General features: G+C 37.6%; 1 protein-coding gene across 36 annotated transcripts in view; it reads left to right on the top strand.

The window, feature by feature from the left end:
* The window catches only part of LOC116052148 (neurexin-1a), a 269,327-nt gene that overhangs the window by 19,186 nt on the left and 230,066 nt on the right, over positions 1-20,075 (top strand). For 15 of the 36 annotated variants that reach the window (XM_035992628.1, XM_035992630.1, XM_035992629.1 and 12 more), the window contains exons 3-6: positions 234-251; positions 1,728-1,757; positions 2,464-2,475; positions 2,911-2,958. The exons of 5 other annotated variants lie outside the window; for them this stretch is intronic. In XM_035992628.1, coding sequence (XP_035848521.1) covers positions 234-251; positions 1,728-1,757; positions 2,464-2,475; positions 2,911-2,958 — 108 coding nt within the window. The remainder of the gene's footprint in view (positions 1-233; positions 252-1,727; positions 1,758-2,463; positions 2,476-2,910; positions 2,959-20,075) is intronic. 16 more of the 36 variants (XM_031302829.2, XM_031302796.2, XM_031302779.2 and 13 more) reach the window with 8 other exon arrangements.

The following is a 20,075-nucleotide window of genomic DNA, read 5'->3' as shown; positions in this document are numbered from 1 at the left end:
AAGGGCTCATTCAGTTACAACTCTGTCCTGTATTCCAGGTCAGTGTACGAACGACAAGGTTGGACAACAAAACAAAAGCCTATAAATACATTTCCTCTGCAGGGGTTACAATAGGTCACTTGCATGTGATGTATAATGCCTTGCATGGTTATGACATGCAATGGCCAGTACTAGTCTGCATGCTGCTTAATGAATGTCTTCCTCTCTTTCTCTTTGCCTGTCTGTGCTTCCAGAAGACAACTATACTGAAGGTGGGTATTTCAACCATTGGTTTCCATTCTTGCTAAATTCTGTATGCCTACACATTGTCATGGCTTAGGCTCCTTAAATAAATGTTGTATATTGATAATGGTATTGATATATATATATATTTTCTTTTTTAATGTATTTTTTTTTTGGAGTGGTAAGTCTTATTAATCAGGTTTTTACACTTTACTGTTATAATTCTTTATGTATATAAACTAATACCTAAATCAAGTATGAAGACTGGATTGGAATTAGCTTTTCAAACTCTATACTGCAGCAGGTTTCGAGTGCTGTTTTTCTAAGCTACCAGCTGGTTAACTATAAATATTTCCATTCACCTTTTTTATGTTGGGGATAATTCAGTGCTCAGTTTATTATTATTATTATTATTTTTTTAAAGCCAGTAGGTGTGAGCAAATACTGATATCAGGATGGGCTTTAGGTTAACTAAATCAATCAGAAAGATAAAATAAAATACGGTAAAACAATTAAAGTTCCAAGTGATCATCCTCAAAAATCATTTTGAAAGGCTTAGCTAAGCATTACTATAATCAAAGCATTGTTAGAGCATTGCACTATAAAACAGAACCAAATAGACTAATTCCTTAAATCAGTAGTAAGCAGATGAGATGTGATAGGCTACTCACTCAACCAAGTATATGCAGTTTTTATTTGGTTGAATATGAGAAGTGTCTTGTGGGTAATTATATCATCATAACAATTGACAAAGGCCTTAACCACTTCAAAACAGACTTTTCACTCAATGCTACTGTCTTTTTTATTAGCCATTTTGTTTCGCTTTCCTTGTATTAGGAATCCATGGGGACGTCGGAATTATTGTTAGTTTGTGGTTGAAATCACCCATATCTTCAAACAGCAGGTTAATGAAATGTAAAAGCATGTCACCTGTATGCCAGAACAACAATAGAGAGAAAAATGGATCAACCAGCCAAACAAATCAATGCTGTGGCTAGAACTTATTGTTCATAGTTTATTAGTTAACTGTGTCATTGAAATTAATGTAATACAAATGTGTAGTCATTGCTATCCAAAATAGCTCAGACCATGTTCAATCATCTTCCTTTTTCTCTGCATGACATAAGTATGACTCAATGTTGACAGTTGTTGAAGTCAAGGTAAAACAGTCTCCTGCTATATTTGTGCATAGGGATCGCTGTTTCATTGGTAGGTGGGATGATGGTCTGTGTATTAAAAAAAAAGGTCAACCTGAATTTAGATTTCTGAATGATGACTAGTAAGTGGCTGATGATGCATTGCAACCTGCTTTGGTTGACTAAATGCTCATCGTGCTGACCCTGTCTGTGCATCCTCCTCTTTTTCTCCGTCCCACTTTTCCCTATCCCAACACTCCTTAAGTAAAACAGACATCTACTTCTGAAATAGATGTCTGCGTGTCCAGTGTCACACGGCTTCCCATGATCCCTTGTTCTCTGCTGACTGTGCTCTTGTTTTCCTTTAAGGTCTGGCACACCTGATGATGGGCGACCAAGGTATGAGCTCTGTTTCTTTTTCCCATCATTCCTCCATTGTCCCTCCTTCTCCCATTGTGCTCAGAAGTGTGCGTGCACATAACTTGTGTGCAATACTCAGGCTTGAAGCTTCATATATGGGCTGTCATTTCACTGACTTTTTTTTTCTCTGTATGACCCCTTTTTCAAGCTCATTTGGCTTTCTACTCCCCACTCTGTTGGGTAGCCGTGTCATTTCTCTCCATATTTTCTTTCTTTTCAATTATTCTTATCTACTGTATACTCTGATGTTTTATAATGACGTGGTTCAAGTAAAGGGACATTTGCATTAACATCATTAGGATATAATGCATGGTGGTGGGAAATAGCTTACTGATTTTTAAACTAATCCTCATCTGTCATGCATGTTGCAGTGTGTCTGCACAGATGATCTGTCCATTCTATCTTCATCTATCCATTTGTGTGGCTACTGCTTATCCTTATCATGCAGCAGAGCAGGGCTGTGAAGTGCTGTTCTTCTCGTTCCACTTTCCTTTATTAGTCCCCTTTTGCTGTCACACATTTCCTGTCGTCTATATGCACATAAATGTAGCCATCAAGCCTCTTTCTCTTGTCGTCTGTCCTTTTCCGACTTGACCACGACACTTATCCCTGTCTCCTCTCCTTTTGTTCTCCCTTTTTGTCTGGAATCTGCTTTCTTCATGGAACATTTCATCAAATCCCATAGGTAAAAGTAAAGGTATTACCCTTTGAATTATATGAATTCATGAAACTATGACAGCAGTGTTTGTGGCATTATATAATCGTGCTAAAGGAAGTATATAAAGTCATTGGCATTTTTTAAATTGCTTTCTCAACTATTAATGAAAGCTTTCCAAGGTAGGTGCTTTCGCTTTGCATTCACTCCTTAAAGTCACATTGTTTCTTTTCTGCTTGTTGCATGGGAATCATAAATGAGACTCACATGGGCATATGAACACAATAGTTGCTGTCCTAGTTCCAGAAACCACCACCACCCAGGGGTAACTACACTCTTTTTGTTTAAATAATGGATGAGGTGCGGGTGAGGCTTGATCATAGTGTTGTGGGCCTCCCATCCTGGCTGTGATCCTCACCTCTTCTCCCTGTGGGGTAAGTGGACTTCTGATCTTTGCCATTTGACTCTCCTCCTCAGGGCAGAGAGGGGAAGTTTGGCTACTAAGGTCCCTACTGAGCATTCAAGGTAAAACTTTGATTCTCTCAAGTTAGTTTTTGAAGTAAAGCCACATTTAGCAAGTCATCATAAGCTTACTGAAGTGTGGGAAACTTGAATGTCAGTGTGTTTGTGGTTTACTAATTGGAGAACGACATGGAATAAAAATAAAACTTAATAATAATGATACAAAATAAAAATAAAAATATGCAAAAACAATAATAAGATGTTCAAGTGTGCCACTCGAATTCTGAAATAACGTTTTCCTTTATTTTGCTGGCTCGTGTTGCTTTGACATTTGTTTTAGTTTCGCAATTGCTTTTAAGCAGTTTTGGAACATTTTAAAATATTTCTTTACACCAAATAAAAAAATATTGTGTTATAATATTAAATGCTATGTATTATCATATACTTGTGATGTACCATCTGACCAGGTAAGTCTTCAAACTGTCCTATGGGTGTACAGTGTGAGGCTTTACTTTATGATGTGTGAGCAGGAATCATAGCTATTGTAATGTCAGACATTTTGCTGCTGGAAGTCAAAGCTGCGGTTATATGTATGAATACACACACACACACACACACACACACACACACAAATGAAACCATTCTCCATTATAGAATGTAGAGATTGATTTTTCCATCTCCTAAGGTAAGTGTCATTTCCACAACCCTCCTGGTTTTCTATGGTTTGGCAAGTTGATGCATACTGTACCAGTTGGCTTTTCATTACACACATACTTGACATACATACAAGAAATGTAATTCTACTTTGAATGTTTGATTTGAATTAGAAATACACCACTGTGGGTGGTTCCAAAAATCCTTGGTCTAATTGACTAGTTGTCATTGACCAAATTGTGTAAAAACTGATCTAGGCAGTTGCTATTATGTAAACACAAATACCTATTTTCCAATGTAATGGCATTTTGCTGTCTGAAACATACATGTAACATGTATACATGAGCAAAACTGGCTAAAATTATATAATCTATGACTATGCGATTACTGTCCTTACATTAGTTTTACATCACATTAGTAGTTTTACATTAACTGAGTTGTCAAATAGTCGACTATTTAACCCCTTTTAGACCTGTAATACACACTTGATGCTGACTGGTGTTTAAAATGTACACTATTTGCCTTATCTGAAACCCACAGGTTTTTACAACACCCAGCTAGCTGTGGCAGAAGGGAAGCCACAGGGAGAGATTGAGAGAATGCTGATGAGGCACAAATCTGACATACGTAGCACACTGCTTCTAATTTGGGCCATTGTTTGTTGTCCCCTGTGTCAGACAGAGTGAAACCTAGTCAGTCCAGTTATGTACTGTGTAGTCACAAACACATATCCCCACTCGAGTATTAAATCTGGAGCGAGGACAGTGCCTGTATTCATTGTCTGCTTTAAGCTTGTGATAGTATTGTGTATTATGTTAGCCCCCCCCCGAGGTCCTCCTGTGTCACGTTAACCACTTGTATGGTTTATCCTCTGTTTCATGGCTGGTCCCTTGAGGATGGGCTAGTTTCCGTGTGTTACTTTTAGCTGGTGTACTGACACTGGATTCCTAATACCTTGTTTCCATCCAGCTCTAAAAAGCAGGGCATACAGTAGGATAAGTCATATTACCACTGGCACACACATCACTGGGTATTTAATTGCTCTCATCACAATAAACTGCCATGTGCAGCTTAAGAGGAACTGCAGGCTGTGCAGACAGGCTTACAGGTGCCACTGGGCTATTTCCAAATTAGTATACTTTTTAATGTAATTGCTTTCACTTTCCAAATATGTGAAATTGTCCCTTTTTATTTTACCTTGCACATTCCAGGGATTTCTGTGAGGTTGGGGTGCAGATCCCTTTGCTTTGTTTGCAAAATTAAATGGATGCGTAAAATGCACTATTCCTTTTTCTTTATATTTTAGAGAATGCTGATACACCAGTGCCTTTTAAGAGTTTGTCACACACTTGGCTGATAGATGGCTTCAAATAGTAACTAAGTCTTTATCCAGCAATCACTTTCACATTGCAAAGGTTATGCTGTAATTTGTGTTCTCACACATACAAATCCACTGTGGTTTGCATTAGTTGTAACCATAAAAATCATACAGTTGACGTTGATGTATAGAACCAAGATTTAAGTATGTGTGTGTGTGTGTGTGTGTGTGTGTGTGTGTGTGTGTGTGTGTGTGTGTGTGTGTGCGTGTGTGTGCGTGTGCATGTTTGTGATAAATCTGGTTGTTTTTTTTATGTAATAAACCCACGCCACATGAGACAAAAACAATGGCAGCATCAAGGTTTGCTCAACAAGTTGTGGTATATTGGCATTAGTACAGTGCATACAGTATGAATCATTAAATCACATGCAAAATGATACAGATCTATGTGCAGTAGCTAGACTCTAAAGTTAGTGTCCCATCTGATCCAGGACATGTTGACTTAACCCTGAAGAAAAAGCATCTTGTGAGAAGATGTGCATATGTTGCAGTCCTTATGGCACAGAACAGTACTGTATAGTTCTGTAAGCTGGGATTCAGCACAGCTCAGTGAGTAAGTGCTGTAGGACTGTGTTCAGGTCAGTAAAAGACATTTAAAAAAGCCTCACTTGACATACTGTATATGGGATTTTGAAGAACCACCTGTTTACTCCAACACAAGCTCAGTAAGATGCTTTTGTCCGATATTATGCAAAGTTTAAACATCTGCATACCTGAATATGTCATGATAGACTAACAAATAATAGCAACACTGACAGGCTACTGTACATGCATTTTGAATATTTTGGGTAAAGTAATTTGTAACCTTGCATTCTGATATCCAGCTTCATGGATTTCAAAATTGTCAAGGAAACCGAAAAGTATGTGTTGAAATCCTTTTTTAGTGATAAAATTCCAATGGAATGCTTTCCTGGCTTCATTTGCCTGTGACAGCACCATGGCAAGCAGTAGAAGTAATTTTCATTTTCTGGTATGTTTTGGCTTTTCGTATTAGTGGGTTACTATGGTTGTGGTTATACCAGAGGATCACAATGGGCATAAGCCTGTGGGGTATGGTGTATTTTAATCGTCAACAATTTGTAGGTGTATGTGATACATGTCTTCAGGTGAAGCAGTATTATGTGTATTTTACAGTATGATTGTCAAATAAATGTGGTTACCTATCTATTAGAAAAGCGAAACGCAGCACAGGAGTTAAACGTGGGCTTGTGTAGGGGGTTGGGTTTCACTTCTTTGAATTACAGTTAAGTTGCCAGGTTTGTGAGCTAACAGGTAAAATATGTCAGGGTATGGCAACTTTTACACATGTGATGCTACAGATACATGTCGGTCAGAAATAACAACTTTTAAAAATTCAATGGAAGGTTTTTTATTAGGCATTCTTATAACTGTTCATAGTGTCATTTTTAGCTTAAAGGGGTGTGGGTGTGTTTGTGTGTTTGTTTGTTTGTTTGTTTGTTTGTTTGTTTATTTGTTTGTGTGTGTCTGTTCTTGGCATTAGAAGCCCTCTTTCATTCTTTTTTCCTTCATGATGCTCTGAAATCTTAAAGCTTTATATCTATTTGTATTTCTGTTTACATTTTAGTCTCAAAATGATCTCATTTAGAGTTGCCTTATATTTTACAATGATAGCTGTAACAAAAGAGTACCCCATCTGAAGTAAAAGTAATGTTAGATTATGTGCAATGGCATGTCAGACTGCAACTTTTTAAGACTTTCTTCCTTCTTTAACTGACAGGTAACACAATACCATGTGGTGTGCGTTGAATCAACAACAGATGTTGCCTTTTTAGCTTCACATGAAACCTGGATGTCAGTGAAACATTTTCAGCTCCATGGACTCCCTCAGGATTTCAATTCACTCAGCTTTAACCCTAGATATTAAACATATCTGTGGTCGCAATCATTACATTTTAAATAATTACTAACCTGTTAGGTAGATGTTTGTAATAAAAACAAATGAAAAAAGAAAGGCGTCTTCTAGTAAGGGTGGCACAGAGAGCTCATTTCTGACGGTTTTGATTAACACTTCTCCTGGAGGGCATACTCAGAGATAATAACACCTTGCAGTGAGTGGTCATCTGGACTCTCATTATGTAAAATGTCAGTGGAAGTGCTGTTTGAGAAGCTGACTCAGAATTTTCAACAAAAACTAAATTGGGTTCTCTAGGTCTTGGCCTATGGGTAACATCATCACCATCTGGTCAGAAAAATCCAGACTGACTTAATCTCACATTGCATACAAATAAGTAGCTCTCAATCAGAAAATGATTGTGAAAATATAATGTGCAAATAAAATGTTTTTGGTCCAAGTTGAGTTTACTATGATGTTTGGTCAGTGTAATGCTTATCAGTTTAATTTTCTAAGTACAAACGGACATTTGTAAAAACAGAAAAATGGGTTAAAATATCCAATTTTTCATTTGACAAATTAAAAAATTGGATCTTTAACCTGTTTTTCCAATTTTGTTTTTTTATTCAGAGGATCAGAAATTGAGAAAATTACAAAATTGCGTCTGGGCTCCAGTTATTCAATACTGCCATGGTATTCTCTTCATCTACTTTGTGTAATATGCAGGTAATTAACTGCATATGGACCAAAAAAACCCAAAACTGATAGACTTGTGTGTGTGTGTGTGTGTGTGTGTGTGTGTGTGTGTGTGTGTGGTGTGGTGGGGTATTGGAACCCATTTTTTTGTTTTTCCAAATGTCCGTTTGTGCTTAGAAAATTGAACTGATAAGCGTTACACTGACCATGTTTGATAGTGTCATTTAGGGAGATTTACAGTTTTTACTATAAACTGTGTTCTTATAAAGACATCAAATCTATGTCTCCTCCAGCAGGAAAAGCTTTTAAAATATGAGTGAAGTAAAATCTTAGTGCTTACAGAAAGACCCCTTATCATTATGTGCAACCTTGCAATTTCTGTCATATTCATACAACTCTTTAAGAGAAACTCACTAAGAAGTTATAAACATGGAGGTGAGGGAAAATGTTTAATGGCATCATCTTGCAAGTGTCACAGTTTTGCTCAGTTCCAGCTATTTTTTCCACATATTTGCTAAGACTTTCTGAGAAGTCCTCAAGTGTTTCAGGAGACCTTTATTTTTGCAAGCTTAAGCAGATATTCCTGTTGACCGCCCTAAATTTCAAAGCTCAAAAGGAAGCAGGCTCCGCCCTTAAATATATTTAAATCCCTATAATGAATAAAACTGATTTACAGTTTTATTTGCACTAACACCCTGATTAGCTGCAGGCAACAGGCCGCTCAAGGCGACTACTAAGACGTGTACTTGTTGCTGCAGACCAAAATAATTGGTAGACTATTACAGAAATGATAAAGTGGCTGCAATTATATCCATTGAGTGAAGAGAATGACACCAGAATTCTGTCAAAACTAATTTCACACATATTATTACTCATGTTCCTTCATAACGGCAGTGTGAAAAACATGATTAATGCTAGAGTGAGGGGCGAAGTGTGATGAATAACTGTTGTCATTATTTTTAAGTAAGATATGGATTTGGTTGCACAGTCAAGACAAGTGGTGCTCTTTGATTAGTAATGCACAGATCCAATACATTGGTAACGTCTATAATACTGATTGGATCAGCCAACTTTAGGAACCTTATGGAACAATATAATAAACATTTTGACTAGCCTGACATAATGTTGGTGTATACAAACATTCCTACCTGAAGTAAAGAGGTAATTTGCAATTAAAACCTCATAACATCAAACATTAATTAATGATCACTTTCACATGCTGAGAAATAGAGATTTGAATAGAAAAATAAGCACTGATCAGTATTTAGCATCGTAATTACTGCTTGTGCAAATGACCTATGGGGGCATTTTTCAGGGGGAGGATAGTCTCCATATTTTTGTATGCTTGTACTCTTTTTTGAGTATTTTGAATGAGCAGTCATTTTACTTCTACCTACGTTTTTTTGTAATTCAAGTATTGCACTTTGCTACATTTCAAGTCGGAATCGTTACAGATTACAAACAACTGGGCTGGGCCCAGCAGTTTGTGAGCAGTACAAAAAATGCACAACAATGAAATGAAATGAAGGATGATTTTATTATGTTTTGTGGTAAAGATTAGCAATATTATAACTGGATTTTACCTTTATCAATCACTGATTTAGCCCAGAGGGCATGCTATGTGACCTAAATCAAACATACCCAGGGTGCTGTGTGGCCAACAGGTGCATGCTGGGTCTAGCTAATATGCTCATGGTGGGTCCTCCAGCGGTGGCTTCTACATTTGCTTAAGAACTTATACCTTCAGTGAGGTGTGATGACTTTTCTGTAAACTGTGCAGGCTCTGTTTGTGCTCTAATGTATGTTTCTGTTGAGTTTATATTGTATTTACATCTCTGTGTTGGCTGCATAAGTGATGCTTTATGCTGCTGTTAGAGTGGCAGGTTATTTAATCTAATAATGATTGTTGCCCCCGTCGCCGTGTTCATGGCAATTTTTATTTATCGTTGCTCATTTGTATGAGTTTTGACCTCTTTTCTGGTAAATTCTTGACTATTTACTATAGTGACAAAGATGGTTGTTTATTTCCAATTGATAATCAGTTGTATGCACAGGCTGCAAATCCATCTATAGAAAAAATAATTTACTGTTGGTTTGGATATACAGTAAGGGATCAGTGGTGCGGTTCACAGCAAGTTGTTGTTCCATTTGTCTGTTTATGTTGACATGTTAATGCACTTTATTTTGTAGCTAAAGGTGCTCTTCAATTTATTAGTTTGATTATACAGTAGTATTCTAGTACTTTATCCATCAATGCTACTAGTAATTTCTCAAAACTGTTAGGCCATTTGTACGCAGTCAGTTTGAGAAGGTACAGATTTCCTTGTTTTCTTGGTGGGCTCAGTGGCACAGGTTGTCCAAACTAACATTATTGCACTAAAGATTAAATGCACACTGAATTCTTCCCATTTCCAGCTTACATAATACATACCAATTTATCTCTTTCATGCCTAGCATCCCATTCTGCACTGCCTAGCTGTTTCATATACATTACCACCCCAGGGCCATCAGTGTTTGTTACAAACAAGGTAACTGTACGTGATGGGTCACATAGGCAGTTTTCACGGAGATGGGGAAACAGACTCCTTTGCAGTGCAGAGAAAAAAGGCCTGTAATTGCCTAGAGTGAGATTTGTGTATCTTGACAAGGCAGATTGGCAAGACTGCACTAAAGCTCCACAGATTAGTACATTACCACGGATTCTGCTCCTGAGGGGGAGGCAGGAAGACACACAGAAAGAGTGAAGGACTTAAAGCAGACGGAGAGAGGCATTTAAAGAATGAGCACAAGGAAATGGGCAGAGAAGGGGAGAGGGGGGTGATATGTGGAAAGAATAAGTGTGATAAAGTGGGATTATAAAACAGAAAATATAGTAATGAGGGAAAGAAGAAAAACACTCAGACATTGTATGCATGTTTTCGTTTTGAAGAAAATTAGGTTTGTTTGCTTCGAGCAAACATTTATTTTCAAACATCAGAACTGCCTGCCTGGCTTTCTGATAGACATGTTTTGTCTCTTTGTGCCAGTCTCAGCTTCATTGCCAGCATCCTGAATGAGATAAGCAGTAGTGTGCCTTCCCTTCTCTGAACTGTCATAACAGACACTTTTTCTGAGGTTGGAAACATGTTTCAACAGTACTCCTGCACTGACCCTTATTATTTATTATAAAAGATGACAAGCATATATATATATATATATATATATATATATATTCCCAATCTAAGTAGAGGGCAAAGTACAATGTAGAATAAAAAGATTGGATCAATATGAACAAGGCTCATCTGCCTCCCCAGGTAGAGTGGAAGGAGATCTGCTCCAGATCAATATTGCTGGTCGATGCCAGTGAGAGAATGCAGTGATGAAAAACTCTATTTCTTAGCCCGCAGAAGGGAGTGGATGAATCTTAGCAGAAAATAGATAAAAAGGAGATACCCATGCTTCAGCTGTAGACTGCGAAATTCATCCTTTGCATGTCAGTTTATTTAGTTATAGTTCAGCTTTTAGATCACAGATTATGGCCATTTTACTGGCCTCCACTAAAGGAATGTTGCCAGGTGTTGTTATTATGTACTTTATAGGGTATGAAATCATATTTATCTTTTCAGTATGAAATGAGATTTTTTTTTTTAAAAGTGCACAATACATGTTTACAGTGCGATGTATGGTACTGTAGTGCTGCTTTGTGTGGGTGATTTATGAGAGCAAACTAGTGGCTTAGCTGCCTTCAAAGAGATTGTTATTACCCCCATCTTTAATGATCCATTCATCTTCTCCCATTACACTGTAAGTCTGCAGTGTGTTACTTTCCAGACATGTTGAAGAAAAGGGATACAGTGTGACTAATTTATATGGAATCGCTCACCCGCCAAGACATATTCATTTGTCCTTCCTATGCCTGTTTTCATGGTGGCACTACAGTGTTTACTGAGAAAAAATGGAGAAAAATGAGGGTTAATACAGCAGAGACAAATGTGTTCTTCATGAAACACAAATAAAAACACATTACAGACTTTTAAATAAACCATGGTGATTACAAATGCTATCCACAAATAAATACCGTTCAACCTGAATACATGTCAAACTATTTTAAAAATGAGACTCTTCTGTTATTGTTGTCCTTTAATGCATGTACTGTAGTTGCTAGTTGAAAACTTAGAATACCAGCTTCGTAGCTCATTCATTATAGATTTCCAATTTCCACTCCAAACATACAGTGTTGAATCAGTATCTGATCAGACATTGGTCAAAAGGCAGTTTAAGTGGACATACATAAAGCACGCATTTGGGGTTTGGTTGTTGTTAGAAGAGTCTCCACACACAATGCAACCAACTAGGAATTAGGAATCATTAGCATGCACAGGAATCATTTTAAAATGTAAATGTTATAAGATTAATAAACACCAAGTTGGAAATACCTGACATCTGTTTTGGTCGGGTTGTAATTATTTGTAAAATTAGGCTTTTTTGATCACCATAACATTATTGATTTGTACATTACTTACATGTCGTCATATAGTATTTGTAAAGCCTTTTAAAATTGTATCACAAACCATGCATTTTTCACTCGTATTGACACTTACTTCTCTTCATAAGTTTAAATACATAATAATAATAAAACAAATTATTAATCCCAGGGGTTAACTTCAATAAACTAATATCATAAATAAAACAATAATTAGGTAGGTAATTAGGAGTTCTTGCTGTCAATATTTTTCTCTGACCAACAAAACCCAAAAGTGGATGCCTTTTCAATCATGCATAGCGAGGAAATGGCAAGGCTCCCTGTGGAAAATTGAATAGTCCATTTCCAATCGAGTGTGCCCTGGAAAATCCATGGGGGTCAGTGGCAATTTGTCTCATGAGGTCTGCACTGAGAGTCATTATGCTCAAGACCAACATGTTCCGAGGGACAGAACTATTCTTAAAAGGGAGACTTGTGTTCCCTTTATATATATATATATATATATATATATATATATATAAAAAGCAGAAATATTAATATATAAATATTGTGTGTATATATATATATACACACAATATTTATATATTAATATTTCTGCTTTTTTTTCCCCCGTTCAGAGGTGTGACATATGAAGTTGCACAACAGGCACAAACAATACATCACTTTACTCTAAGCAGCATCTCCTTAACCTCTATTTTTGATAAGCTCATCTTTGGTTAGCAAATTGCTCATGTCCCTTATTTAATTATAAGCAAAGTACCATATCTGCTCCACTTGAAGACAAATTGTGTTATTGCTCAGGACAAAGGTTTCATGAATTTGAATGGACACAAATGTGCTGCTATCAATCATTATACATTACTCATAATTCCGTAGAAGGAAGGTGACTTTTGAGCAAATGTTTTATGATATAAGAACCTGAGATCATCTTCTTAGTTGCTACCATATGACTCTGCATTTTCATCATTTTGTTGTTCATGATCAATTAAAAACAAATGTAAACAGTAATGACATGAATGATGAAAATGTGCTATTCTTGGATGAGAGATTGAAGCTCTGTGTAGTGTCATTCACCATCCTTTATTAGTGGGCCTATTTCTGCTGCTCATCTTAAGTAATGTTTTTTTTTCACTCTGGATGCAGTAGATTCATCTGCCTCAGTTGCCCTCCCCTTTCATTTCCTGCATTGGCTTTTTCCTCTCTGCTCCTTGGATTCAAATCGCCTGTGCATTGCCTACACATCCTTAGAGAAAGAACAAGCGGAGGAAAGACAGTGGGAGATTGGATGACCCCAGTTGATCCATACCTGCTGTATCAATGAGTTCCTAGACATTATTGCACTCTTGTTTTTGGCTTGTGGATAAGATTCACTTCTGAGTAACATCCAAATGGCAGCAATAGTCCTGGTCTTGGTTTCATTGTTGTTACTGTAGGGCATAATGAGCATTATCATTACTAATCAAAGTAATATCACGCCGAAACTTTCATGAATAAAGAAAGTAAGAAGTTGCAGCATTTGGGCTGAAGTCATGACACGTGATTGCCTTTTGTTGATGATTCAGAGCTAATAATTTCAATACCGCCTTGTTAGTATAGTGAACAGTTAGTATTACATTATACATATCTTCATGAGATAAAACTGTGAATGTATCATCCATACCTATTCTCTCTAGTGGCATTCACACCTCTCATGAATTATAGATGAAATTAATTGTTTCATTTGTGGTAATTCCCTAGAGTGTTTTAGTCTCAAAATCACTTTAACAGGTGTGTTCTGTACAGGCCTCAGTGATATCTCTCACTACAATTAGGCTACTTGAGGAATGATAATCGTAAAAAGGAATGACTATGTTCTATTGTCTTGGTACATTGCAACAAAGGACAATAATATGGCAAGCAAGTGAGAGTTGGAATTTGATAAATACATTTACCTAGATTTGCATTGTCAATCTTAGAATCATACTGACAAAATCAGCCTTTGACCAGGTTTTATCTGTGTTAAAAAACAATATCTTCTCCTTTATAATCTTTAAACACTTTGAGTTATTTGAGAGAAAAAGGATAATTTAATAGGTTGTTATGCAGGAGCTCATTTCCCTGTTTAAAACGTAGAAATTGCTTTTTTTTTTAAAGAGGAGATTTCATATACATCAGTGCTTGATCAACCCTGTGCTACCTGTGGGGAACGACATAATGAACTGTAAATATATTGCTTTCAGATGGCCCTGCTGAGGCCATAATTCCCCGTTGCTGAGCTCAGGTGAAGGTCACCGGGGAGTTGTCAAAATGTCCAGGTTACCATGAACGTGCTACCACAGCAAGGCTCCTCATAATTAAAGTGGCTGTCTGAGTCAAGCCAACCTAGATCATTAATTTTCATTTTTGTTCACAGCCAGCCGTTATTTATCCTTGGGCTTTATCATTTTGTGCTTGTGGGATTGGGTCAGAATTTCCTATAAAGCAGAGAGTGTATAAATTGGCAAAAAAAAGCAGCACAGTTAGCCTTTACATTGCATTTATCCTGACAAGTAAACAGCATTTATGGATGACAAATCAACCTTACTGGTTAGTGAGGAACATGGAACGCTAGGCAACAGTTCAATCTGTGATGGACTGATTTTGTATGATATACACTTTATTTAATGTGAGTTCATCAGAGTATACATTGTTTAACATATGTGTTCCATTATGAATAAGGAATAATCATCCCTTAGCTCTGCTGAAAAAGGCATTTTGATTTTGTTAGGAAGTGTAAAGTGCCAACGCCTATTGGTTTCATTGAAGAACTCCAACAATGCTAGCGAGCAGTTTTTTGATTAAAGCTACAGTAGGCCAGATTTTACATAAAAATAGGCTTTATCTGCACATCACAAAGTGGGGGTATGTCAGAAGGGCATCCTATCCACCGTAATTGAGATCCTTCTTGCTGAAATTAATTTCTGGCGTTGAGAATGGTCACTTCACCCGCAGGAAATTAAAAATCAAAGCTCAATACAAAGTTGTCTCCTAAACAGCAGCGAGGGAATGCTCTGTTGAGAAAATCTCTCTTTCATATTCTGGCTCTGTCTCTCTGTTATCTGGGTATTATTATGAATGTAATTATAAGAAAAGATGGAGAAACATAGCCAATCCCACTATAGCTACGAGTACACTGGTACAGATATACTGTAGATAAAGTTAGAATGAAGCTCAGAGGGAGGTGAAGTGCTTTTAAATATGAATATACAGTTTTTGATTGGACTACCAAACATAATGCAATTTTATGCAACAACCCACCAACCCAAGACACAGTAGTTAGAGATAAATACTGCTTTGTATGTGGTATTTTGTTCTGATTCATTAAACAAATAGGCTTTAGAATGATATCCTAATCTGGCCGTATAGTCGTTTGATACTCATTTTAAACCTACATTTTCATATAAAATGAAGTGAAGTTAAAGTAAATTGAATATTTAGTTTGCATGTGACTAGTTCAAAATTGAGTTCCCCGTCACAGCTGGACATTTGATATGGCAATTGAACATTTTATATTTCATTGCATGCTGTTTTTGCACAATTTCAGTATGTTGCCATCAAATCTGTATTTGAATGCTTGCAGTAAATCCTCTCCAGAGCAAGATATTGTAAAATGTGAAACTATATTGGCTCAACAGTAATTGTTAGTTTTTTATTAATTATTTTATCATTTATTTAGCCAGAGGTTTAAAAAACAGCCTGACATGCTGAACATTTAGGTAATCTGTAGACCTCTAAGGCTTACATCATGTGTGATACTTATTGTAAATTGGTAGGTTTACCATATGCATCCAAGTTTTCCAGGTTTAACAGCTTCATAGAGGCAGAGTCTAGGATGGCAGACTTCATTTTTTAATGGCCTCCGTGCAGGCAACAGCAGTGACCAGAGGCATTATGTTTTTGGGTTGTCCGTCCTTCCACCCGTCCATCAGTCCGTCTATCCTATTCTTGTGCATGCGATATCTCAGCAACCCCTGGAGGGAATCTCTTCAAATTTGGCACAAACGTCCACTTGGACTTACAGTAAGAATGAACTGATTAAAATGTGGTGTTCAAAAGTTAAGGTCACCATGACCTTGCATAACTCAAGGTTTCCTGTGCTAAATATTAACACTTCACACAAATATCTAATTGGATAAAATAATGAAGTGATGACATAACTCAAACAGAATACATTTGGTCTGACACTGAATTGGTGACACTATATCGTGAAACTGTGGTGATTGTATAGATCTTCTGTGCTGCTGTGTGTGTGTGTGTGTGTGTGTGTGTGTGTGTGTGTGTGTGTGTGTGTGTGTGTGTGTGTGTTAAGCTTCCACATTTCACCCAAATATATACTTATTACCTTTATTATATTAGTCTTCACTACATGTATTATATGAATCTGGACAGACATGGATGTAAACTGCAACCTGACTGGTTGGCGGAAACATACAACCACAATGCAGTATTTCTTGTTTCACAAAGATATTTGACTTGTGTATGAGTATTGTGGTTCTAAGTAACATTATATGAACTGTTTATGGAGCTGCATTTGCTGTGTAATTTAGAGGTTGTGTCAGTGACTAAAATATGCCTGCAGATAAGAGCTGAGGATGCCTTGCACATTATTAAGTGTGAAATATAACAACACGCCCCTGAGCTGCCTACTGTTCCCCTAGAGCGACAACAGCTAGATAGGGCTCTGCACAATTATGGCTGAGACAGCCACAGACCTACCTTCCTCATGTGCTTCATTTTAAAGCTCTTCTGATGGACAGTATTGCAGTGCACCACTGCATGAAGTGCCTGATAAAAAAGGTACACAATCCTTTAAATGCTGTTTCTTCTCTGGCCCAGTGATAAAGCTGATGCAGTTCTGATTGGGTTTCTCTCCCTCCTAAAGTTTCCCTTGTACATGTATCGCAATGCATAAGCCTAGAGTGTAGCTAGAGGCAGATTATCAATAAAATAATTTCACACCACTCCAAGCACTCCCTGGAAAAGGAGAAATAATATTATCTATAAGGATACTGCTCTGGAAAATTGAAAAGTGAAGTATACTTTCTCTGTAAGGCAGGGTGTTGCGCTCCTCTGCATCGTCTTCCCTTTTTATTTCTTTGTTTGCACAAAAAGCCTGACTACTTTGCTCTGTGTAACTGCGTGCTTATTTAAGAGGTAGAGTATGTTTAGCTGGAAATGTTGGCAAGGCACAGTCATTGTCATTCCGTCAGCTTTTAAATTTAATCAAATACCACTTCAGTGAGTCATTTCATTACGCGTTGGCACAGCATAGTAATTAGCAGTAATATAACACAACAGCAACTGCAACAGATCCAATCAAACACCAACTTTAATTTATTTATACATTACGGGCAGCTTCAGCGCTCTCTCTCATAATACATGTAACTCATCTACACATGTGATTTTACACACAGAATCGCCGCTACTGCACACAGCTTGACAGTAACTAGGCAATGAATAATTACAGAGAAGACCAAAAACTGATATGTTGACATTGGTATTTTCCAATATTTCCAATATCCCTCCCACTGCAATACCCTGGGGATCCAGAGCTGAGTAAAAAAAAAACTCTCCTAACATTGTGGTTTTTAAGACTGCTGACAAGCTGTTCTCGGGCTATTAAATCCATTTCTCACTGTCAGTGGAGCTGGAGCAGCTTAGATTTGAATGAGGAGATGCTGGTGCTCCTGCTGCTGTGGGACTTATATGTACACTGAGGGCGGTGGAGTCCATGCTGTGCATTGTGTCACAACTGATGCACTGTAGGATTATTGAGGTACTGGGGTTGTTTGGGGCTGCAATTTAGTATTATTAACATTTAATTTAAGTTTACGGTTATAGCAACAACAGAATAAAGTCATTCAGGTCTGCAGTGTCCATTGAGCCTTGCGATTAATCTATCAGACTGTATGCAGTAAGCTACTGCATGTGCACATAAATGCATAGATAAATGTTATCATCATAGAAAGATGAGAGAAAAGGAGGTGGGGGAGATAGTGAAAGAGGGAACATATTAAGATTGGACAACCCCAGACCACTCTCACGACCATATTTGACAAACAGACCATCAGGAAAAGTAGACTCATCAGATCGGACCCCACCCATAACTTCAGCAACCAGTATCAATTGTTACCTTCAGGGAGGAGATTCCGTTCTCTGCCCCTAAGATCCAAACGAGCCATGTCCACCTTCATGCCAGCATTCATCAGACTGTTGAACAAACAATAATTGCTTGAGAATTTCACCTATTCTCCCTACCCACCCTCTAATCCTACCCTCAGGGTTTTTTTTTTTGAGTAATTATTTATCCTCTGGTATGATTATTATTGACTATTGTTGTATGTTGTGTCTGAATGTGCCTGACCACAATGAAGTTCCCTCACGGGAAAAATAACATTCTTTTGATTTGATTTGATTATGTGAGTAGGTACTCTTAGGAGTGGTATGTCTTCAACAGTTTCTGAAGAGAGAGAGAGTGATTCTGCTGACCACCACCGAGGGGCCATGCAGAAGAAGAGATTTCCTGCATCGCAGTGAATCAGGGAGTTCACATAGACAAGCTTTAGGGACTTGAACTGGACATCAACTGGAAGCCAAGAGAAAGTAAAACAAAAGTGGAGTGGCATCAGCTGTTTTTGGCTTATTGAAGACCAGACATGCTAGCACATTTTGGACCATTTGCAGAGGTTTTACTGTGCAGGAGGTTGTAGACAGATTCAACATCAAAGTTAGTTGGTCATCAATGGCGCTGAATAACTAGGATTAGGATTACTCATAACTTCATTATCTTCATGATTAATAAAAACCATTGTTGACTGTTGGTAGGAGACAAGATTTAACTGGTGTCCAACTTCAATGCCAGCTCAATATCCAATTAATAGCTTTTTCACAGGGTATTTAACCAATTAACATGGTGTTCATCAGTGGATAGACTTTGCTCAGTTGCCATGAAGATGGACTTGTTGATATGCAAACGCAGTACTTTTTTTCACATCGCAGCTTTTGTACGTATTGGCTGATAAAGCATGGAACTTCATTCTTTACCCTAAAAGGTAGCTTTAAAAACAATTCAAGTATGTGGACTCAAGGTCCACATACTTGCTTTTTACAGAGCTTTCAACCATCACACTGTCCAATAAGCATATTGTGATATAAACATATTTAAATACTGCCATTATGTCCCCATAACCACAAGAGGTTGCTACTCTGGAAAATGTAATCCATTGATGAAGTGACCAATGCTGTAATTTTTTCCATTAAGGACAGTCTTGACTAGTCAAGTCCAGTATATACATACATTCTTGCATGCAAACATAATTATATTATGGTAATACAAATCCCTCAAGTGGAGATTGATAAGAGGAGAAGAGAGCTGACAAAGTGATTGTTGTGAACTTTATCTTGAGTCTTATTTGAGAAACAAATGGCCCTGTCATCATGAACACACCATCTATAATTCTTTGTCGTTTTTTTCCACAAACAGTTATTCCGCCTATGCCGGCCTTGGTGCCAGAAGATGAATAAGGGGAATTAATTTGTGTCAGGATGAGAGCAAAGCACTGCTCTGTTTGGCAGGAAAAACAGAGCAGAGAGTGTTATTAATGACCAGACGTGTGGACTGCAAGGACCACAGTCACTCAGAAGGAGGTCAGAAGAGAGGGAGGCGAGCCAGGGGGTGGCAGCGGGGACAGGGAACAGGGTGCAAGAATAAAGGAAATATTTGGTAAAGTGGCAGATCAACAGAAGGAAACTAGTCTTTAGGATGCTATAACACCCACCAGTCCTCAGCACTCCTCGTTTGTTCCAGTTTGTAGTGCAGCTTTGCACCAGCCCTTGCTGTGTGATGGTGTAATATAAATAAAAGGGACCTCACTGCTGACTGGAGATCTGTGTGTTGTGTAGAGGTAGCAGTCAGGTCTGTGAAGCTGTGACCCCACCCGACACAACTGCTTTCAATTGTTACCTCTAAAGCCTTGGACAGCCTATTTTTTAGTTTTTAGAAGCATCCTCAAACTCTGTGTGAATGTGCGTGTGAGTGTTCAATCTCAGCCTGTAAGTGCTAAATTGCCGATGTTCAAAACATCAATTGGCAATTAGATTTCATCACTGCTCTTATATAT

Source organism: Sander lucioperca, chromosome 15, assembly GCF_008315115.2.
Source record: "Sander lucioperca isolate FBNREF2018 chromosome 15, SLUC_FBN_1.2, whole genome shotgun sequence".
Classification (NCBI taxonomy): Eukaryota; Metazoa; Chordata; class Actinopteri; order Perciformes; family Percidae; genus Sander; species Sander lucioperca.
Note: the sequence above shows the minus strand (reverse complement) of the source record. Positions and strands in the feature narration are given on the sequence as shown.